The 24,267-nt window shown below is 36.4% G+C and overlaps 1 protein-coding gene across 1 annotated transcript in view; it reads right to left on the bottom strand.

Moving 5' to 3' along the window:
- ADGB (androglobin) overlaps nt 1-24,267 on the bottom strand; it is a 168,853-nt gene that overhangs the window by 71,136 nt on the left and 73,450 nt on the right. The window contains exons 12-20 of the mRNA XM_059399200.1: nt 23,926-24,016; nt 19,468-19,597; nt 13,729-13,766; nt 13,219-13,404; nt 12,307-12,370; nt 9,456-9,558; nt 6,631-6,772; nt 4,927-5,041; nt 1,300-1,467 (exon numbers count right to left, since the gene is read on the bottom strand). Of these exons, the coding sequence (XP_059255183.1) occupies nt 1,300-1,467; nt 4,927-5,041; nt 6,631-6,772; nt 9,456-9,558; nt 12,307-12,370; nt 13,219-13,404; nt 13,729-13,766; nt 19,468-19,597; nt 23,926-24,016 (1,037 nt within the window). The remainder of the gene's footprint in view (nt 1-1,299; nt 1,468-4,926; nt 5,042-6,630; nt 6,773-9,455; nt 9,559-12,306; nt 12,371-13,218; nt 13,405-13,728; nt 13,767-19,467; nt 19,598-23,925; nt 24,017-24,267) is intronic.

Raw genomic sequence — 24,267 nt, 5'->3', positions numbered from 1 at the left:
GCCAGTATCATTGTCCAAGGGGTTATGGAAAGTCTGATTTACAAACATTAGATCCAACCTAACATCCCCTGGGAGCAAGGTCATATTATACAGAGAAGATTTAACCACTGGAGAATGTCTTGGACTCAATGGGCCTAATATATACTGCAGAAGGAACCGACAAAACTCCTGGTAAATTGAAATGGCATATAAAAGTCTCAGCTAAGAGGCCATCCTTGTGATGACATCTTGTAGAACTGACAGGATATCTTCCAGGGCATGGTATACATGAACAGAACCAAAAACCAACATGCAGTGTTGTATCTGTAAAAGCTAAGACACATAGGGATTCAAAAATTAGAAGTAAGATTGGCCTCTCTCACCATTATTTCGCAACGGATGTTTCCATCAGGCAACGTGTTATGATTTACAATAAACCTAAGTTATGATATAGGCCTGGTTGCTTTGAGCTTCTCATTCAGGTATGCAAGTAGGAGAAAAGGAAAAAATATAATGTTGTGTGGGGAGAATTTACCCTGACTGTCATGAAGTACTAGGGTTTCTACTCCATAATGGGGACAAGAAGAATTATGTTTTAATTCACTGGGACACTTCTTGGTGCTTCCGCAGTAAATGATTAATCACAGCCTGAAAAGAGTAAGGCAATCAAGGTCTTGGGCATATCAGGATTAGAAGTCTAGGTCACCCACCAGGCAACAAGAACAACTGAAGCTTTGGATGGAAGAAAGGAGAACTCTAGAATGGTTGGTAGAGGAGAGAGATGTTGAATACCAACTATGGCTTCAGGACCAGATGTAGCAAAGGAGACCACAACTTTCTAGTCCTATGATGATTTAATTATTTGCTTATTTTTAAGGTTTGGGAATACCGCCTTAAGCCATCTAGAACCACCACCTTAAAGAGTAGATTGATAACAGAGTTCACTTAAGGGGGGAAATCAGATTGGTTGAAGAGTAAATCATGGCATTATTCATGCTATAGGTGAACAGTTCTCAATTAGGGGTGAACTATGTCCCAGGTAGAGTTGCCAGATAGAATACAAGATACTATAAAGGCAAAAACAAATTACAAGAGAAAGGCTTAATTCTCTCTATGGAAAATAAAAGAAGAAACTATTTCCCTCCCTTTTTCTTAGACACCTCTTTCAGAAATTTACTATTGCAAGTTCTTTCTCTTTCTCTGTGAAATGTATGTAAGTCTTTTTTAAAAGGCTAAATTTTGAAGATCACCTACTATTTTTTTTTTTTTTGGCAAATGGAAATTATCCTTCTAGAAACATCATAACTTAGATGTGCTTACCCTGAAGTGCTGTGTAGTTAGTTCTTTATTGTGGAGGGGTACAGGGTAGTGAGCCGCTTGTAAATCCTTCATAGCCACAGAGAGTTTACCCTTATCTTTGAAACTAGCAATCACATGTCCAACAGCTTTCAAAATCGTTAGAGACTGCTCTGTGAATCGGTAGCTCTCCTGTGGAGACAAAGCATAGCAGCCAGCCTTACTTTCTTTTTCATTTTTATTAAAGTGTAATTAAGCTTATACAAATTTAATTTCTGTTGGTATAATAAACCTCTTCTGTATAGTTGATTCAATAGTTATTTATGAAACCCTTGCTTGATCAAGGCATTTTCCTAGGGTCTATGATCTCAAAGATATAAAACAAGTGTTATAATTCCTGCTGTAGTGGGGACACATGGGAAGGACACCTACCTCATACTGGGAGCCAGAGGAAATTTCTCCAGAGTATTGATACCTAGACTTAGTCCCAAGGACATCGAGGAGTTACTTTGACACAATTGTGTGGGACTGGAGAACTGATGGGCAGAGAAGAGTTTAGGGAGAGAGTGATAAAGATTAAAAAGATAAGTGGGTGAAAAAGGTAAAAAGATAAGTCCTGCTATTGACTCTGAGGAGAAAATGAATGCAAAAGGGGGATAGGGATATGGAAAACAGTATGGAAGTTCCTCAAAAATTTTAAAATAGAACTATCATCTATTCTAGCAATCTTACTTTGGGTATATAACCAAAGAAAATGAAAACAGGACATTGAAAACATATCTGCATCCCCATACTCATTGTAGCATTATACATATTAGCCAGGACATGGAAACAACCTAAGTGTCCATCAGTGGATAAATGGATAGAGAAGATGTAGTGTATGTGTGTGTATAGATAGATGTATGTGTATATATAAATACAGATGTAGTATGTATATATATATATTATATATCCATTACACATAACTATATATATGTAAAGCTGTAGTATATATGTGTAATATGTACACACATATATTTTATATATATACTTTATACACACACACACAAACACACAGAGACAATGGAATATTATTTAGCCATGAGAAAGAAGGAAATCCTGCCATTTGTGACAACATGGATAGATAGACTTTGAAGGCATTATGCTAAGTGAAATAAACCAGACAGGGAAAAACAAAGACTGCACAGTATCATTTATGTGTGGAATATTTAAAAACAAACTCAAAATCAGAGGGTAGAAAAGTGGTTGTCAGGGGCTAGGAAGTGGGTAAAATGAGTGGTTCATGAAAGGATATGCACCTTCAACCACAAGATGAACAAAGTCTGAAGATCTATATGTAAACCATAGTGACTACAGTTGATAACACTGTATTGTATAATTGGTATCTAAGAGACCAGAACTCAAATGTCACCCCCCCCCAAAAAATGTTGTTAACAACAAAAAGATAAGTATGAGAGGTGATGGTTGTGTTAATTAACTAGATGGTGGGTATCCTTTCACAATGTTTATGTATATCACATGACCACAATGTACAGTTTGTATAACTTAGGATTTTATTTGTCTATTTTACCTCAATAAAGCTGACAGAAAAAAGAAATTGGATGTCAAATTGCAAATCTGTAGGTCAAACACAAAAAGAGAGTCAGTGTGGGGTGGGGGAGCAGAGAAAGAGAGAGGAGGAGAGAGAGAGAGAGAGGAAGAGAACCCTGAGAGGAAAAGGAATTTACAGATTATTTTGATCGGTGTGTAGTAGGTAGTTGGTGGCTAGAGGAGAAGCTACCCAAAGCAGAGGGTGCTTTGAGACAGCATGAAGAGGGTGAAATTGTGAAGTGTTTTCATTCCTTCCTAGGGTGCACCATGGTGCCATCATTGTTCCTTGGTTCCCTGCAGAAATTGTGAGGAATGGCCTAGCAGCTATGCCTGGACGGTATAGATACCCTGCTGGGGTGACCGGATGAAGACAGATGCAACTGAATTGCCCCCTTAATGCATTCGTCATTCTATTACCTTCTACCCCAGCCTCTGAAAGCCTAGAGAAAGCATCTTCTCATGGTGTTTCTCCCTGAGGTGAAGCCATGACCAGAAAAATTGGTTAAATGATAGCACTGGGAGTGATCATGTATGGCTCTGAGGAGTATCTGTCTCTCTGCCCTTGGACTAGTCTATCTCTTGTTTCTTCATTAAAACTGAAGAATAATAATAGGTCCTGGTTTTCAGGCCCAGTAATTTTTACAAGATGGAGGAACTGATAACCCCAGGGAAAGATGAGTTCGCAGACTAAAATAACTAAACATTTATAAAGTTAAGTCACCTAAAGAAAGAGACAAACTGGATAATCCATACTAACTGAAGCAGAATCTTTTTTTTTTTTTTTAAGGGAAACAAAGAAAAAATGAAATAAGAATTTAAATAAGCAAGATAGGGGCACCTGGGTGGCTCAGTGGGTTGGGCCTATGCCTTCAGCTTGGGTCATGATTTCAGGGTCTTGGGATTGAGTCCCACATCGGGCTCTCTGCTCAGCGGGGAGCCTGCTTCCCCCTCTCTCTCTGCCTGCCTCTCTGCCTACTTGTGATTTCTGTCTGTCAAATAAATAAATAAATAAATAAATAAATAAGATCTTTAAAAAAAAGAATTTAAAATAAACAAGATAAGCATAATTAAGGGAATAAGACACATGTATTTATAAGGTGGGCTTGTTGATCTTCTGTCTATGGAGCAGGAGGGAGAGGACAGGTGAGAAACAGCACAGCAGAGAGGGGGCAGCCATGGGCAATCCTATACAACCACTGCCCAGAGAGGCAAGAATTCATGACTGAGCACATCTGGGCCACAGCAACATTAACATAAAAGAGCTGCTTCTGAGGCATCTTGTTGCTACCTGGGCCCAGAAGTTTACTGACTGGCTGAGAAGATCCTGCTTCATTAATATGAGGAGGTGCTACAGGGAGATGGGTTTGGTAGAGGGTGTAAAACCGGACTGTGCAGCAGGAATGCCTCACACAAATTGGGCCCTCCCCAGAGCATCAGGCAACATATCTAAAGAAGACGTCTTATGGAGATCATCTAAAACTAAGACAGGCTCTCAGGGGAAATGCTGGGTTCGTTTACATTGTTTCTTCTTTCAGATGTTTCAGAACAGAGGAGTAAGAGAAACTAAGAAGAGGCCAAGAGAAGAAGAGATGAGCAAGAATGACAAAACTATCCATGGATCCTCTCTCCCTGGATTCCAGAGTCAAACACTCCAAATTCTTTAGGTCAGTGAAGGGGCACAAGGACAGTATGATACCACAATTTTAAGCTTTAATGAAAAGGTCTGTACTGACCCTCTATACATCCCAAACGACCAATATGCTATGGGATCTACCAAAAATGTGGATGTGACAGGGAATTCCACAGAGCAGCGGTGAAGGCAGTTGTTGGAGAAAAACTAAAATTATTTTATTTGTATCTGTATTGTTAACAGAGTTTAGACTATTTGTTATACATAAATACATTTTGGAGGAGTTTCTTAAAATTCTTAGTTCTTAATTCTTAATTAACAGTTTTAAAAGGTAAAAAAAAAAAAAAGTAAGGAATATGATTTAGTTCCGAATTTTTGGAAACACACACACACACACACACACACACAATCATGGTTGCTTAAATACTTACGGGCTCAAAGTGGGGTAGCACAACATCTTCATCTCCAACAACAAAAGTCACCATGCTGCAGATGTGTATGGAATGTCCTACTGGGGAGTATGCAGTGAAGAGCAGCATATGTCTCCTAAAGACAATGGAAAATATATAAGGACCAATGGACTCCTTTGTTGTAGTTTTAGCCTCTGTTAGTTGCTTGATGACAGTCTGTGCTCAAATGAAGTCAAACATTAGTGAGACTTGAATATTTTAACACAGATGGGATAAAGACCTTTGAATTTTCATTCTGAAAGAATCATCAGAGGTCATGGGATTTAATTGCATTAATTATATAGGACAGAAAATAGTTACACTAAATGATGAACTTGACCATGAGGGAGCTCTCTGCCATATACCACAGTCACATCCCAGGAGATGATTTTTCCCTAACAATAATTCATGGTGCTTAAGGCTTTGTAGATTTCAGATTCATTTCATAGTCATTTTCTCACAAATGTGTCATTTCACCTATGCTGTTTGTGCCTCTCCTACCAGGTTGTGGTATCACTGAGAGCAGCAATGCTCATTTCTCCTCAGTTACTGAGCACTTGGAACATTCATAAAACACTCACACAGATAGATTAGGTCCTGGGGGAAACACTTGGATATATATAAGAAGGTTCTTCATTAATTCCCTGGTTTTGGTTGTTGTGATGGATGAGCACTCAGACAGAATAATGACTTCTGGGAAAGTCTCTTTATGACAAAGTTTTTAGGGTAGAAGTGAGAAACTCTGAAGTTTTAAAATTTATTATTTTCTAGGAATACTGGGTGCTTGCCACACATTATTTTAGCATTTGCTTTTGCTGTGTAGGCTTTGCTTTTTCTATAAGAGCTGTAGCTTTTCACTGATTACATAGAATTAACATGATTGATCTTAGGAAATCCAGTAAAAATATTTATTTCATCTGAAATAGGAAGTTATGTTTTGAATTTTAGTTATCAAAATCAAGAAAGCTTCAACTATACATATTTTCTTTAAAATGGAAAATGTTATCTCAGTCAAAGTTATCTTAATTAAAAATAAAACTATAGGTAAGATTAAAAGCAAACCACAGGTTAAAAATAAAGAAACCATAGGGGAAAAAATGCTATGTTTGTCAATCTGTTTTTAAATAAAATCATAGTTTTACTAAGGGATATAAGATTTACCAGAAAACAAAAAGGATAGTTTAATAAATGAATTTTAGAAATGCTATTTTAAACCATATTCTTTCTTTTTTTAAAAAAAAAAAAGATTTTATTTATTTATTTGACAGAGAGAGAGACAGCGAGAGAGGGAACACAATCAGGGAAAGTGGGGAGAAGCAGGCTTCCCGCGGAGCAGGAAGCCCATTGCCGGGCTTGATCCCAGGACCCTGGGATCATGACCTGAGCTGAAGGCAGATGCTTAACGACTGAGCCACCCTCAGTGCCCCTAAACTATATTCTTCCTTAAGAAATTACCAGACTTTGACAATCATGAGTATTCCAAAAGGAGATTCACTGAACAGCATTTCTTCAATTTCTTTGTTCATGGAATCATTTTTCTCAAGAATCTTAGTGATAGCTTTGTTTCTTACAAAATCACTTCAGGAGACAATATTCTGGGTCCCATATTGTTTACTTATTTGGTAGCCAGTGGTTTACAAGGCTTCAAAAAATTCTTCATATGGGAAAAATGAAGTCACTCCATACCCAACAGGCAGGCGAACCACCGTAGCCTTAGTAGCATATGTATGAATCTTTGTAACAAGTTCCCGGGATTTCAGAGATTTCCAAGAAACTGATTCAGCTGTAAGCAGCCCAGGCTCTATTTGGGGACTGTCTTTTGCTAAAGCTAGAAGGAGAGGGAGAAAGGTTAAAATTTGACCGTGACAGCTTAGCTGGTCTTTACAACATTAGTAACAATAATAATATCAGGAATTAGAGATTTTCTGAAATTATTCATAAAACCCAGAGAAAATACTATGGGTAAATAACTACTAGAAATAACACTGGTGAGACTCAGATCTTCCTCTCTGTCCATTTTTCCTCCTCAGAATCATCTCTCACTAAAGAAACCAGGAGTGGGAGAGTTAATAAAAGTACAGACCAGACTATCCCATTTAATCATCTGTGGCAGAAATCACAATATCTCTCTAGATGCAGTTTTAAGGGGGAAAGACACCACATCTGGGAAAATAAAAGATTTTCCTTAGATAGTGGCAAAGCAAGATCAAAATACCCCATTGTTTAATCAAAGTTGTTAATTTTGATTCTTAGCTTTGACTATGTGTAGAAATAGCAAATAATGGACAAAAATTTAATTTTCATATTAAGTGTTCCTCTTAAAATGAATAAAGAGTATTAACTAATTTTCATTAGTAGCTAAAGCCAAAAGACTTTTTAAATTTAAAAAAATGTAATTGAGACAACATTGACACAAGACATTTTATTAGTTTTAGGTGTATCATATAATGATTGCTATTTGCACATATTGTGAAATAATTACCATGAAAATTTAGTTAACATCCATTACTATACACAATTACAATTTTTTTTCTTGTAATGAGAAACTTTGATTTATTCGCTTAGCAATTTTCAAATATACAATATAGTATAGTGCCGTTAACTATAGACACTTTGGTGTACATTACATCTTCAGGAATTAGCTTATATTTTTACCCTATCTATAAACTGAGCATATAAGGGTAAAACATGACCTGAAACACCTCCACACACATCGAATTTCAATGTTCGAAGACATAGTGTGGCTTAGGAGTTATTAGTTAGTAGATATACTAAGCTTATACCACTGAAGTTTGGCAAATTTATTCAATGAATACTTATTTTCTATGGCTACACTAGACACCATTCACAACACTGGGTATAACTGAGTGGAAAATCATAGTCCCTGCTGTCAAAGTTGGTAGGACCTTTAATAGTCAGCATTTAGCAAAATTTTATTGTACCTCCACAGTGCCAGGTATTATAAATTTGAACTATAGATGATTTGATTTTGCTGTTTAGGCTTTACTTTTTCTGTAAGAGCCATGGCTTTTCATTGATCACATAGAATTAACATGACTGATCTTGGGAAATCCAGTAAAAATCGTTTTTTCATCTGACACAGGAGGTACTACTTTGAATTTTATCAAAATCAAGAAAACTTTCGATTATACATATTTTCCTTAAAGGGGAAAATGTGATCTGCTTAGCCAAGTTTATCTTAGTTAAAAATAAATGTGCAGGTAAGATTGAAAACAAACCATAGGTAAAACTACGATTGGTAAGGGGGGAAAAATGCTGTTTCCTTGCCTGTTTTAGATAAACAGATTTAACTTTAACCCAACAGGACAGAGACTTGAAGAATGATGTTTTGTGTATGTGTGCAAATGTGCAAGGGGCTTGTCTTAGAGAGAAGCAAGAATAGTCCCTCCATGAGAGCAGGAGGGAAGATGACCAGTATTGTGAAGAGCTCATTATGGGAAGATGAGGTGGGTCATTCTTGATTTTTGTCTATCCTGCCAGTGGAAATAGCAGTAAGGTCATTAGCTAAAAATGCACAAGGATGAAAGCAACTGTTGGAGAGATCTGGAGGTTTGAGATAATCTTCCATTTGGACAAGAGTGGAGAATACATGAACCAGGGAAATATCAGCAGTGTTTAAGGGCCATTTTGAAATCTGTGAAATCTGTGGCCCTCAGGTGAAAGTGAGGCTAGATCATAGGATTATTTTTTTCTCTAGTCACATTTAGCTGCTCTGATGCACACAGGTAAGATGCAAAGTTCATCTGTTGAATCAACCAATATCAAGGTTTTGCCAGGAAAGGAAGCTGAGAGGGAAAGAAAAGCAATCACACTGAGGTGTGGCCAAGGCTACTATTACAATGGCGGGTCATGGACACTGGGGATGAGAGAAATAGGGACATGAGGAGAAGGAGGACAGAGGAAAGTAGGAGGGTCAGTAGACGGTGGTCCCAGAAGAGTCAAAGGATTATAAGAGTAAGGGTTTTAGGAAGAGTGAACTGGAGAGTCAGGTCCTGTAGTCAGAACCTGAAATTGAGATATTTGAGATGGCACGGTTATTGGCAGGTACCTTCTAGAATATAATTATGAAAACAAAGGCCAAGTTGAGAGGGCATAAAAGAACTTCAGAATTGTCAAATCAAAGAAAGACTGCATGTTTTTTAATAGATTTTTAAAAGACTCAAGAATGATGACAGGTGGAAGGGGAAAGGGAAAAAAAAAATGTAGGTATCATGCCAAAGAGGAGAACACAGGACTAAGACAAGGAGAGGTGTAGGTGGCAAGAGTGAGCATAACCCACAATGTCTGAGCAGGAAGAGCCTCCTGAAAGGTGATGTAAGGAAGCCTTTCTTAGACACTCTGGAGAGGAAGTAAGTTCCTGCATCTACAGCTTAAACATCTTGTATTTCCCCTGGACTCAATGAAAGTAGGCTGGGATTTAAGACTGTAATTAACACTGAAAAAAATTTTAAAAATTTAAAAAGAGTGTAATTTTCTCAAAGCTCTCTTACCTCCAGATTCTCCCCATCGTACCAATGCAGAAAAGCAAACCAGCAGTTCGATAGGTTTTAGACTATCCACAAATAGATAGTAGGGCACACGTTCATCTGAGAACTACAAGAAATCAGATAAATCACTGAATTTAGTATTAGTTTATTAATTCTGTATTTGCCACTTGTAACAATCATACAATACCTAACATTTAGAGAGAACCTACTATGCCCTAGACACTGTGATAAATATTTCACAGCTTTCATGATACGAAGAAAATCACACTAGGTAAATGTTGGCAATAGTCTATGGAAGATGGGTCTGTAGGACCTGTGTGTAAGATTGGTTGTCCCATCACAGAGAGTCAAAACTCTTCTCCAAGAGCAAAGAAAAGGGATATGCTTGTTCCAGAAATAACAAATGGAGGAGACTGGGCTAGAAGCGGAACAGTGCTCAAAGAATATATATTGGTCCTTGATAATAGGCCACAGAGTAATCTTAGCAGAGAATGGAAATGTCTAATGGGTTCTATTAAGGTATTTTGCAGGGTGGTATGTGATATAAACACTTTTGTCCTTTTTTTTACAGTTATCTTCAGAAATACAGCCATTGAACACCAATGCAACAGGCTGGGTTTTTGTTTTAAAGATGCAAGAGAGTACTGAGTAAAACCAGAATTTCCCTTAAAGGACAGCCATGTAAGAGTTACATGAACATGAACTCAGTCCATCCTAATTGGGTACTATTATATGCATAATCGTGGATGGAGAAACTGAGACAAAGAGAATAGGTAATTTGCCAAAGGTGACAGAATTTGCAGATAGCAAAGCTAGGAGTCAAAAGTAGGTCTTTCTATTGACCAGCTCCAGGACTGGTTTGTTTTTTTTTTTTTTTTTAGATTTTTTTTTAAATTTATTTGACAGACAGAGATCACAAGTAGGCAGAGAGGCAGGCAGAGAGAGAGGGAGGGGGAAGCAGTACCCTTGCTGAGCAGAGAGCCTGACATGGTGCTCAATCCCAGGACCCTGGGATCATGACCTGAGCCAAAGGCAGAGGCTTTAACCCACTGAGCCACCCAGGCGCCCTGCTCTAGGACTGGTCTTTGAGACTATTGTACTTTTATTGTCTCTCAACTTTGAGACTATTGTACTTTTATTGTTTGCTCATACCATTGATGTTAAAAAGAAAAAAAATTCAGGGGAATTTTTTGAAGCACCAGTCAGTTGAGAAATCCGTATTTACATCACTTTGTAAAAATAGGATCAGAATAAAGAACAGTTGGCCATTGTTTTACACACACACACACACACACACACACATACACACACACACACATATGTGTTGGGATAGTGGTGTAATAGCAAATGCATAACCAAACTGCCTTTAGTAACAATGACCACCAACACTGATTATCCCTTGTTAATAATAGGCATTCTTCCAAGTGCTTTACATACATTCTCTCCATTATTTCCCAACCCTATCTATAGGGCTCATACTCCAATAATTTCATAGATGAGAAAATGGAGGCAAAAAGGAATGAACTTAGTCAGATCCCACCCCAAATGAAACATGAATTCAAAACCAGGCAGCCTGGTTCCAGGCCACCAACCCGGCAAACCTAGTAAGAGGGAAGAACTAGTGACAAAGGCACAGGCTTCACATCAGGCACAATTCTCAGGATGCTTGTGCCACTTACCAGGTAGGTGGTCTTGGGCAGTTTACTCAGCCTTGACCTGCCTCAGTTTCCTTCCCTGAAAAATGTTGATCATAAGAGTCCTTTTCTAGGGTTTGCTATGCAGAGTTAATACAATAAAGAACCTAGTGCAGGGCCGACAACAGAGTAAGCACCTCTAAATGACTTCATCTTATTATTGCCCACAGTGGGAATATGGAAATATGCTGCAGTGACCTGTAAACTCTATGTTATTCTCACCCCATACTCTGGGTTCAGTTATTGCCGATTAGCAATGAGAAATGTCATCTCCAACACTTCTTTCTTCCCCCATCCCTGCACAAGCCTTATAGAGATGTGCCATTATCCCTGGGGGCTTGAATGCCCCCCTACAAGCAATATAAGAGTTTCAGTACAAGCCAGTTTCCTAGACTATGTTTCATAGTTTTCTCCAAAATACCCCACAATGTGAGATTTGTTAATTAATTCAGTCTTTAATTTTTTATTGAATTTCTGCCTTATCCCAGGACCAGCATTGTAATAATACACAAAAGGACAGAGTCCTTCTCAAGATGATAACATCAAGCGAGTGGGTGGGAGGAGGAGCACAGAGAAGTAATCAGGCCACTGGAACAGAGAAGGGTAAGTATAGGTCACACAGAGTGCAAGGTACTTGACCTAGACTCTGTGGCCAAGGAAGAAAGTCTCACAAGGTCAAGGACATTGATGTTCTGAAAGACTGTTCTGAAAGACTTCTAGCATTAGCCAGATGAAGGCAATAAAGATGAAAGGGAAATGGCTCCATGTAGACAGAAGAACATGGACAAAAAAAGCAGAAATGGTAGTAGAAATGTGCTTTTGTTTTAGGAATAGCATGCAATTCAATAGACACTAATTGAAATCCAATATAGTGAATTTATTTGTGCTTTAGTTATTCATAAATCAAATATCTTTAATGTGAATTTACATAATAATGCAGCTCAGGATTGAACATAATCAGATGAATAATACTTGGAGATACAAGGTAGCAGAATCTTGCTTATTGTCTGGATAAGAGATCAGTAGAAGACTCTAGGAATTGATTTTGTTAATATAATTACAAATTGGAAATGCTTGATAGATTTGAAGGTGTTTTGTACTAGTATGATTTAATAAAAATTTACATAAAAGGAAAAGAGAAGAGATCATAATATATTTACCTTGAATTCTGTTTTTTGAAAGCTAAGGCAGTATGAATTGGGCTTGTGGAAAATATATATGTTCCTGAAAAACATTATTTATAACAGGTTACTGTCACCATATGAACTAGTACTACATGCTAAGTTTCATGGAATCAAATGATTACAGGCAGAACAAGGAAAAGACAGATGAAAATTTAAAAAAACTTATATAACAACCACCCAGGAAAACAGTGGTTGCCAGGGGCTGAGGGCGGGGGAGATGAGAAGAGGTTGGTAAGTGGATACAAATGTTCAGTTATAAGATGAATAACGTCTGAGGATCTAATGTATAACATGGTGACTGTTCTTGATAATACTGGATTGTATCACTGAAATTTTCTAGGAGAGTATAACTTAAATATTCCTGCCCCCTCCTACCAATTGGCAAATGTGTGAGGTGTTGTATGTTAACTCAATGGGGAGAATCTTTCATAATGTATATTGATTCATCACCATGTACATTAAGATATATAATATATATAATATTTATATTTAGATATGTTTAAGATATATATATATATTTAAGATATATAAATATCTTATAATTTTATTTATGAACTCTTAGGTCAATAAAGCCAGGAGAAAAGAATAACAACTGCATTGAATTAGTTGTCCGAAGGAGACAAATATGATCCCTCTCAGTAAATAAACTATCTTTCACTTCATCAACAAATAAGTCTCTGAGGATGAGCAGACACTGGCCTGAGATCTGTTAGGCTATTAATAATATTCTATGTGGACTATCAACTCACTTGTTTTTCTCTCTAACATTTTTACTGGGAATCATATCAATATCAGACTAATATTGATTTAACTCTTTTGAATGATAGGTAAAAATTAATGGCTTATATTTCCACTATATTTAATACACATTAAAAAATTTATACTTACTGAAAACAAACACAGAAGTCTTCAAAATCCAACCATATTTCTTTAGAAACATTATTATTTATGGTTGCAAGCTCCTCCTGTGATTTATCCTGTGTTGCTGTTGTCAGGCTGACCAAATCTCTTTCCAAACTTAATCCTTCCCCTTGATGGGTTGCATCATTCAATCCAAGGTCTATCAGTTCGTCTGTGCAAAGCAGAAGACAAACATGTCAATTGCACCTACGTCATTAAATATTAAGTTATTGAGATATGCAAAATTATAGAGGGGAAAAAAAACACATGAACTGTACTCATGGGCCCTTTATCAGATATCTTTGATTTTGACTTTAAGAATGAATTTAATAAGTGAGATTATCTGAGTTTTCTAGCCCAGAGCAGATTAAAGTTAACACATCAGAGGAGACATTGGAGACAGGCCACCAAGAGCCAGAAGAAGGGACCTCTAAGAGCTGTCAAGAAGCAGAGATCCTTTTGTGTTTTGATGTTTGTGAAAGTCATGAGATTATTAATTTACCTTTTCCAAGTATAGCTTGTGAAATAACATTACCCTGTGAAATGAAAGGAACACATTAAGAAACGATTTATAAATTCAGCAAAACATGTTAGCTATTTAAAGCACCAATGCTTTTAAAAGAGTTAATACTGTCTTTTAATCATTGAAGAAACAAATTTCTGCAAATAGTTCCTAAAACATGGTAAAGCAGAAACTTTGTTTTTAACCTTAAAGTTCAAAGATGTGAATTTATTTTAATAATTGCTTGAGGGTTTAAATTTTTGAAATTAAAACCCAGAATATGAGAGTTTATTAAATAATTGAGTCTTAAAATACAAGTTAAATTAAAACAATAATATCCTCAAGTAGTTATTCGGCTTGGTATGAAGCACCTGATATGATTACAGATCAAATACAATGAGATGAGATTATAATTGGCAGTTAATGTACGGAAACTAGGAAGGTGTGTTTCAAATTATAAAAATGCTTCCTTCAAATTTAAACAGGGAAATGAAGTTGAATTCATTTGTGCAACTCCATTTCCTCTGTGACACAATCAAAATATGTATAAAAGGTTAAACGGTACAAAGTCATTCAGACATAATGGATGATGGCAACAATATTTTGGATGATGTAAAGAGATGCAGGTAATAACAGAACAGAGCTACCTGAGAAGCAAGGGGGAAGCAAGCCCATCACATGCCTTAGGGCCCCAGAAATGAATAGTGGGCATCTGAGAAGGAGAGAATGCTATACGGCCTTATATAAAATACAGGAATGGGTTAAATGACTATTTAAGGAAGAGACAAACCCCCATTTTGCTATAATCCTTTGTGATTTAACATCTAGCCTTCTTCTGCCTACATGGGACATTGGAGATTGCTTCACATGGAGAAATTAAATGAGACTCTCCAGACCTGGGTTCACAGGTACTGTGGGAAACAGCGCTACTCTAAAGAGAAGGGAGGAATTAAGTGAAAGTCCCCATGCTGAACTTTGAAACTCTTGGCTCCCCTGTACTGCTTGGCTGTAAGAACACTGATGGATAAGTGTATGCCAATCCCTGTGACTCATTCCACCCCTGGAGGGAGATTAGAAGACTCTTAACTGGAGAAACTGACCAAGGCCAAGGAAAAAACCCCCAAAGAATCTACCTTTGGAGCTAATCTCACCCCCAAATGAAACTCATTTATCCTCCAATTATCCTAAGTTAATTATCCTACCGGCTGACAAGCTCTAGCCATTCTATAAAGCCACCTCCAATCAGCAGCTAATTAATGTCATGAATTCCTTGGATATATATGTGCAACAAAGTATCACCAGACAATTGAGGAAGGAAACTTAGATCAAAGAAAGAAACTAAAGTATGTGGGTGGAGACAGTAATAGAAAACAAAAACAATATATAGGGATACATTTTTTAAATTGGTAATATCAGAAAGATCAGAGAACATCCATCTACAAAATAAAAAACTTCTACAAAAAATACAATGAAGAATGAGAGCTCTTAGAAACTAAAAATAGGAAAGTGAGATAAACTCAACAGAAAGTTTGGATGACAAGGTTGACACAGAGACAAAGAGATTAGAACTATAAATTTTTTAGAAGAAAATAGGGCAAAAGCTTCATGACATTGGATTTGGTGATGATTTCTTGGATATCATACTAAATAGCAGCAATAACAAATGTACAAAAAGATAAGCTGGACTACATCAAAATAGAAAATTCTGTGCATCAATACCATGAAGATGAAACCTGTGGAATGGGAGAGAATATCTGTAAATCATGTATCTGATAAAAGGGTAGCATCAACAATATATAAAGAACTTATACAAAGAACAACAAAAATCAAATAAACTAATTTAAAAATGGCAAAAGACTTAGGTATTTATACAAAGAAGATATACAAGTGACCAAGAAAAGATGTTCAATATCACTAATCATTAGGGAAATGCAGATCAGAAGTATAATGAGTTATAACCTCACACCCGTTATGATGGCTACTATTATAAAAAAATAAAACAGGAGGGCATGTTGGTGAGGATGTGAAGCAACTGGAAGTCTTGTGCACTCCTAGTGGACTATAAAGTGACAAACTGTATGGTAGCTCCTGAAAAATTAAAGTAGACTTACCATGTGCTCTAACAATTCCACATCTGGATAAAAACCCAACAGAATTGAAGGCAGTATCTCAAGGAGATATTTTTACACCCATGGTCAGACCAGAATTATTCACCAGGTGTCCTTTGATGGATGAATGAATAAATAAAGTGTGATATGTCGATAGATGATTGATAGACAGATAGATAGATAGATAGACAGACATGGGAATTTCTTTTCTTTATTGTCTCCACAGTAATTATCCTTATATAGCTAGAATATATTTCCAACAAAGACTTCAGAAGTAAACTAATCTGGAAGACAGAGGAAAGTGAAGGTTTGCCATTGTGAGAGAGGACAGCAGTGCTAAACACTTATCTTCCCCAACAAGGGGTAATATCTAAACTGATAGATCAAGAAATAATAGAATCCCATCATTGAATAACTATATAACTGTGTTTGCCATATGTCAAGCATTTTCACCAGTGCTGATAAACAACAACAACGGTGTGCGTGCCTACTATTTAGAAATGTAGAGCTAAGCACCAGAAGAAACACTAATAAAAGGGATTGACTCTGGGGAGGAAGACTAAGGCAATAAGGAGGAATAAGACAGATTGACTATTTTTATGGTGTTCTTGACTCTCTAAAACTACTGCATGGAATAGCTTAAAACTAAAGAAAAACTCTTAAAAATGTTCAAATCTATTCAAGCTCAATTGTTTGTCTGCTTTCCAACTAATACGGAAAAAAAAAAAAAAATTGCTCACTTGAATGCAATGGTGTGCCCTGCAAGGTATCTTATGCCATCTAGAGAGGTGAGTAGAAATGAACTAGGTAGGGTTCAGTCACCTAATGAAATATTATGCAACTTTAAGAATAGAGACACTCTTTATGTATAGATATGAAATCATCTCCAGTACTTACTAAGTAAAAACTCTTTTGTTAAATTTTGAATCGAAGAAGGGAGGCTATGGAATATTATCTGTGTGTTTCTCTGAATTTGCATAACAAAATGTAACAAATGTCCTACGGAGTGCAGAGCAGTGAAAATGTAGCATATTAATAGGAACAAGAGTTTTTCATGTATGCCTTATATTTTTATTTATTTTTTATTTTTTTAAAGATTTATTTGTTGGAGAGAGAGAGAGCATGAGTGGGAAGAGCCGAGGGAGAGGGAGGAAGAATTCCAAGCAGACTCTGTGCTGAGCGTGGAACCTGACATGGGGCTCAATCTCACAGCCCTGAGATCATGACCTGAGCTAAAACCAAGAATCAGATGCTTAACTGACTGTGCAACCCAGGGGTCTCTTATATTTTTATTTTTGAACATGTGAATATATTACCTATTAAGAAATAAATACTCTTTGACACTGACCACACTGGCAAAATTTGAAATATTAGGTAATATGAGTGTTGGACATGATGCCTACAAAGAAATTGCTTATCCAGGGATGACAGAAGTGGATATTGATACACCTGTATTGGAAAATTGTTTGGCATTTTGTTGTAATGTCAAATGGGTAAATGACCCATGACCCATCAATTATGCTCCCAAGATTCACATTCTGGACGAAGACTTCCTAGTCGAGTGTCCTTTAGGGTCCAGAGTTAAAATTTCAGGAATCCATGAACATGAAGAGTTGAAAAAAATTCATCTTTAGTCCAAGTTCAACATTTTCATCAGTTATCGGTTTATCAATGCAGGTAAGTAAAGCCACAATATTATTAGCAATAACTGTGACTTTATGGAAGAAATTACACTATTTTACATATAATTACAGTTGTTGCAAATATATTCAAATGTCACATATGTTGATCACTACTCTGAAATTGCAATTATGGGGCCCATTGTTAGGTTCAAGTAGTCATGTGTTACTCCCTACAGATACTTCCATGACCTGCAGCTGGCCAACCATTTGGCAGCTACACTTAGCAGTCATTCCTCCACCAAACAGTGAAGTGGTGTGTTCTCATGGTGCTAACCCAAACATCTATTTAGTTTTCCATCATTCCCTGTCATTGATACTCAACTAATACCAAGATGCAGTTATTTTCATTGTGTGCTGAAGTTTTACAAAATTGGCAACAGGAGCCACAGTGCATAAAAGGTTACAAACTCTAGAACTCTGGAAACGCAGGAGCATGTGTACAGGGACATACAAGAATGGTCATGGTACCACTGCTTACCATAGTAAGAAACAAGAAGCTCCCAATGTTCATAGTGGCAATGTCCACAATAGCCAAACTACAGAAAGAGCCAAAATGCCCACTGACTGATGAATGGATAAAGAAGAGGTAGTGTATATGTACAATGGAATATTACTCAGCTGTCAAAAAGAATGAAATCTTGGCATTTGCAGCAACATGGATGGAACTAGGGTATATTACGCTAAGCAAAATAGTGAAAGACAAATGCCTTATGATTTCACTCATATGTGGAATTTAAGAAACAAAGCAGATGAGCTTATGGGAAAGGGGGAAGAAAAGAGAGAGAAGCACACCATAAGAAGAGACACTTAAAGACAGAGAACAAACTGAGGGTTGATGGAGAAAGGTGGGTGGGGGGTGAGCTGAATGGGTGATGGGCATGAAGGAGGGCACTTGTTTTCGTGACTGGCTATTACATGTAAGTGATGAATCGCTAAATTCTACTCCAGAAATCAATATTACACTTTATGCTAACTAACTAGAATTTAAATAAAAATCTGAAAGAAGAAATAAGAAACAAGGAGCAATGACTATAGCCATTAACAATGTGGTGATTAAAAAAAAAAAAGTAGTTTGGTTATATATTAAATTTCAACCAGTTGAAATGAATGAACTATGACATACAACACCAGGTAAAGCTCATAAATGATGCTAAGTGAAGGAAGTCCCAGAGGAATTAATGGGTCCATTTAAAGAAAATTATATAACAATTAAACTAAGGTTATACCGTTTATAAATGTATATATGTAATTGGCAAAATTAGAAGAGTATGGGTTTGGATGCCTGGTGATTCGGCTGGTTTGAGTCTGCCTTCAGTTTGGGTCATGATCTCAGGGTCCTGGGGTTAAGCCCTGCATCCAGCTCCCTGCTCAGCGGGAAGTCTGCTTCTCACTCTCCCTCTGCTGTACTGCTCATGTGCTCTCTCTTTCTCTCTCAAATAAATAAAATCTTTAAAAAAAAAAAAAAAAAAAGGAAGAAGTAGAAGAAGAGTATGGGCTTGATTAACACCAAACTCTGAATGGAAGATAGGAGATGCACACGGGACTTCTTTTTTCTTTTCTTTTTTTTTTTTTTTTTTTTAGATTTTATTTATTTATTTGACAGACAGAAATAACAAGTAGACAGAGAGGCAGGCAGAGAGAGAGGAGGAAGCAGGCTCCCTGCTGAGCAGAGAGCCCCATATGGGGCTCGATCCCAGGACCCTTGGATCATGACCTGAGCAGAAGACAGAGGCTTTAACCCACTGAGCCACCCAGGCGCCCCACACAAGGGACTTCTATAAGGAATGAATATGTTACTTCATAATCTAAAAAGCTTATTTTCATAACATTCTTTAGTCTGTTCAATTACATGTTATGCAGTCTTTTGTGTATAATATATTTCACAAGTTAAGAAAAGATATTTTATAAGTAAGAATTGGGCTGATAATAAGAGTAACATAGTTACCTGAGAAACTGCTCCTGTCAGTTGGCTTAAGTCTGGCTGACTAATGGTGGCGATTTCATCATTTTCAGTAATGGATGATAAATCAAATCTAGGAGGCACCCCTTTCTTAATAAAAGACTGTACAAAGTGGCTAATAAAAAAAAAAAACTTCTGTTATCCTAATTTCTTATTTGAAGTTACTAATAAATAACTGTCATTTTTTAAATTGAGTTATAACTCCTATATAACACCATATTAGTTTCAGGTGTACAACATGATGATTTGATATTCATATATATTGTAAGAAGATCACAAGCATAGTTAATATCCATCACCACACATAGTTGCAGTCTTTTTTCTTTGTCATGAGAACTCTTAGAATCTCCTCTCTTAGCAACTTCCGAGTATACAATACAACATTGTTACCTGCAGTCGTCCTGGGCATTATATCTCATGACTTGTGTATTTTATAACTGGAAGTTTGTACCTTTTGACCCCACTTTACCCGTTTCATGTACCTCCTTCCTCTGGCAACCATCAATCTGTTCTCTGTATCTTGGGTGTTTGTGTTTGGTTTTGACTTTTTAGATTCCACATACAAGTGAGATCACACGGCATTTGTCTTTCTCTGACTTATTTCACTTAGCAGAATGCCCTTAAGTTCCAGCCACATTGTCACAAATGGCAAGATTTCCTTCTTTTTTATAGCTGACGGATACTACGTTGTATATTAATAACAGCAGTTTTGTCAAGAGTAGGAACTTCTGATTTTGTTCATTGTATCATCTCCTTTTATATCTGATAACAAATTTTATTTCCTGTTAAAAACACTGACTTGCCTTCTACACTACTGAAGAAATATCCATATCAGTCAATGCATTGTCGTAAAACTTTTCTGGAATGCTATTTTAAAACTATGGTGGTCATCTTTAAATGTTGATGATCAGAATGTAGGAATTTGACATTTAGACCTGATCTAACTCAGTATTAATGTATCAGAAATGGGACTCAGAGTCAGAAATCTGAGTGAGTCTTGAACACTTGAGTTTATAAGCGTGACATTCATGCTAGCTACAGAAGTGTAGGATATTTTCTTTCAAGTCATTGCTGACATGACCTTGAATTGCCATTGTCATTCCTACGAGCTTACAAGCACAATAAAAAGACATTTGTTGTGATAAATACATTTTAGGTTATATACTTCACAAAGATAAAATTAAATTTCATGTATACAGATTTCCTACACTTTCCTTTTTTTCCTTGTGTTCAGTGAAAAAGTTCTTAATTAATTGGTCTCAAGCTAGCCATGTCTGATTTACCTGAAACTGCCACTAGAGGGTAGCACAGTCATATTTGTGAGGTTCTGATTCCCATAAGGCCAGGAGCCAAGAATGGGCAAATTTGGCATGTTGCTAGCAGAGACAGGGTTCCAAGGGGGAAAATCACATGGGATAGCAGTCACTCTCAAGGACTTGCCAAAAAAAGGGATTGCACTCATGTTGACCTGAGAACTCTGACTGCACAGCAAAGTAGGACAAGTGACTTTTCTTTCATGTAGGATGAAATGTCATTCACATTTGTTTTTGCTTCTGCTGGATTGAATAAAGCCAGGAAACTCATAACAGATTCAAACAGTGACTAGTTGAATCCAATCAGGTGTCAGAGTCACTTAGATCTGGGTTTTAGACTTCTGTCCACCTTGACCATATAATGAAGCTGAAAGAAAATATAAGAAAATCGAGTAAGGGAGTAACTCAAGGAATTCAGGCTATGAAACCAACCTGTGCTTATTGGCACAGAGATTGTAAAAGTCTGGGTCATGAGGAAATTTTTCCTGATAGTTTGCAGCTCTGGCTTTCAAAATGCACAAAATCTCTGATCAGTATGCAATCTCCTCAGTTGAGAGATGATTCAAAGTTACTTGGAATGGAAAAATCATTTAGTGGGTAATACTAAGTATAAAATTTAGAAAAATTATGAAACACTAACATTTTTATATTAAGTTCAGGAAAACTCTATGTAGATATGCTTTTGTATTTATAACATATGAAAGAACTTAGCATGTTACATAATCCAACAAATTAGGCTTTAAAATGTATGACATATTTAATTTTAGCTTCATGATTAAGTTACAACATATAAGAAAATTTTGGTTTGTAAAAACTAATAGCATATATAGGAAAAATTAAGGTTCTATATTCGAGTTTGATTATTTGAACTTTAATAAAGATTTAAATACTTGGCAAGATTTTATTTCCTATGATTTCTGTCTTTTAAAGTTCTTGGGGAGATAACAAAACATAGTGATATAGCAAATGCCATCTAAAATATTTAAATAAATTTAAAAACTAAGTATATTTAAAACTTCTATGGAAATTCACAGATTTAAGTATAAAATAAGATTTTATGAAGAGTTAAAACAAAAGTTTGAAGAAAACTGGGTTTACAAATTTGTAACAGTAACAAATTTTTGAAATCAAAGTAGCAGCAAACCATGTTTTCAGTTGATAAAGCTGTCCCTCAAGGCTTGACATTACTAACTGCCAAGGACTATCCAGAGGAGTGTTACCAAGGGGTCCCTCCTAACCCCCTTCTCAGTGGTCAGTTGTTGGTACACAGAACTGACAGGAGCCTTGACAGTAACTGCTTTGAAGAATCTAATATTTTCAACTTAAATAGAGTTCATACAATGTCAATTAACTGGCTGTGATGTAAAGAGGCTCTAAAAGTAAAACAATGCAACGAACTGACTTCTGATCTCAAGTTTAACTGCTCTTCTTCCTCAGCTTACATTCCGGTCATGGATCTCCCTACATCCAAAGAAAGGTAACCCCTCACTCCTGGGCACTGGGTGACCTATAATATAATCTATTCAAAATGTTTCATGAAGTTTTATTAAGTTTAAAAGACATTGAACAAAGAACCAAATCATAAGTGTTAAACTTGCTGGAAAATCTCAAAGGAAGCATGGCCATGTCACCATGATTCAGACCAAGGGATGCTAATGTTGCCAGTGCCCCCTGAGCTGTGCCGAGTATCTCCCAAGCATGGCTGGACCTCCTCACCACCGAAAACCACCATCATGACTTCCAAGACCATGGATTGCTTTTTATTGTTCTCTGCGTAATGTCTGTTAGTAGGATAATTAAAAGCAACCCATGTACCTTTGACACCAGACTTCTTCGGTCTAATAATTTTGTGTGACATTCATCCATGTTGGTTTGTGAGGCAGGACTTTGACTTTATCCCTACATATCCTTGTACCCTCTCTGTCTTCGGTTCTACCAGATGTGTCTAGTTGCAGGTTTTTTTGTTTTTACGTTGCTTGATGTCAGAACTTTCTGATTGATTCTTGACTTGATTTTATTTCTCTTTTACTTTAGGATATTTTGCCATTATATTTTTAGTTTGTCATTATTCTCCATTCTCTCTATTTCTGAGACCCACTTGCAAATATGTGGGTCTTTTTCAACTTGTCCCTTTAGTTTTTATTGTACTTTTCCTCATGTACTTATTAATGTTTAGTCTTAATCTTTCAGTCTGGATATTATCTCTGATCTGTTTTCCATTTTGCCAGTTGTCTTTTTTGCTGTATCTAATCTCTGATGAAACACATCTGCCGAATCCTTACTTTTAGCTATTATTGTATCCCTTGAATTCTTGAATTCTTAGAATCCCTATTTTTTTAAAACCATTTTACACATTATTATTTATCCTTATGCATTACAATGCTATTGGTGGATAATTGAAGTACAGTTAGCTCCACAAGCTTAGGCTATAAATTTGGTAATCTTCGACATATGTATATACCCATGTGTTAGTTACTTAACACTGCATAACAAATTACCACTGTTTTAGTGGTGATAATCATATTTTCCCCTTATATCCCTCACTAATTCTTCTCATTTATTGCTATTTGTGGACTTGCTGTTCACTTCTCTGAGCTCATTAGAAATTTTAGATTCAGGATGATAGTCTTTATTTTTATCCCTTTTGCCATAGACAAATATTAGTATATTTGGATTTCTCTTTCTCCTCTTCCTCCTTTTACTTGATTGTCTTTGTTGTTCTACTTAGTTTTTGTTTTTGTTTTTGTTTTTGTTTTCCCTAAGACTGACACACTTCATCTCTCTGGTTTCTATGACAACCCTCTGCTCTTACGGATTTCATTATCAGATAACAACCAAAAGCATTTGTTAGTGTTAATGTTTAAGTAAAACAAAGTACTTTACTCTTCTAAAACAGTAGCCAAAGCTGTAAAGCCAGGCATAGTTAAGCTTTATTTTTACCTATTCAGGATTTATCTTCTCTACTTATTACTGTGAAAAAGAATCTAAAAATATGGTTTTCCTGTAATCACCACAGTGATACAAAGTTTAGTATATCTGTCACCAAAGCATACATTTCTAACCACACAATTCACAAAATACTTCATTTGTCAGCAAGATGTATTTGTGGGAAAGAATGTTACATACTTACGTTTCTGTTGGAATGGTAAATGGAGTCATCCTATAATTCAAGAACGGACTTGAAATTTCAAGAAATTGTTCGGGCTTCTTGGTTATTAATTCTAAAAGAAACAGGTGGCATAATGTACTTTTTAAAATCTTCTAAGATTAAATGCATAACTTCTATTATAGTACTGATAACACTAATTATTTATCCAACAAATTTCAAAAGAGGGAAATAGGAATGTACTGGGATACGTAGATTTTATATTGAAAGGCTTTATACGTCCTGCCAATATTAGATATTTAAAGTCTACTTCTCTACTGATTTCCAGACTTAAACGTGAAGCAATCAAATCTCAAGGGAGAAAGT

This window comes from Mustela nigripes, chromosome 5 (assembly GCF_022355385.1).
Source record: "Mustela nigripes isolate SB6536 chromosome 5, MUSNIG.SB6536, whole genome shotgun sequence".
Lineage (NCBI taxonomy): Eukaryota > Metazoa > Chordata > Mammalia > Carnivora > Mustelidae > Mustela > Mustela nigripes.
Note: the sequence above shows the minus strand (reverse complement) of the source record. Positions and strands in the feature narration are given on the sequence as shown.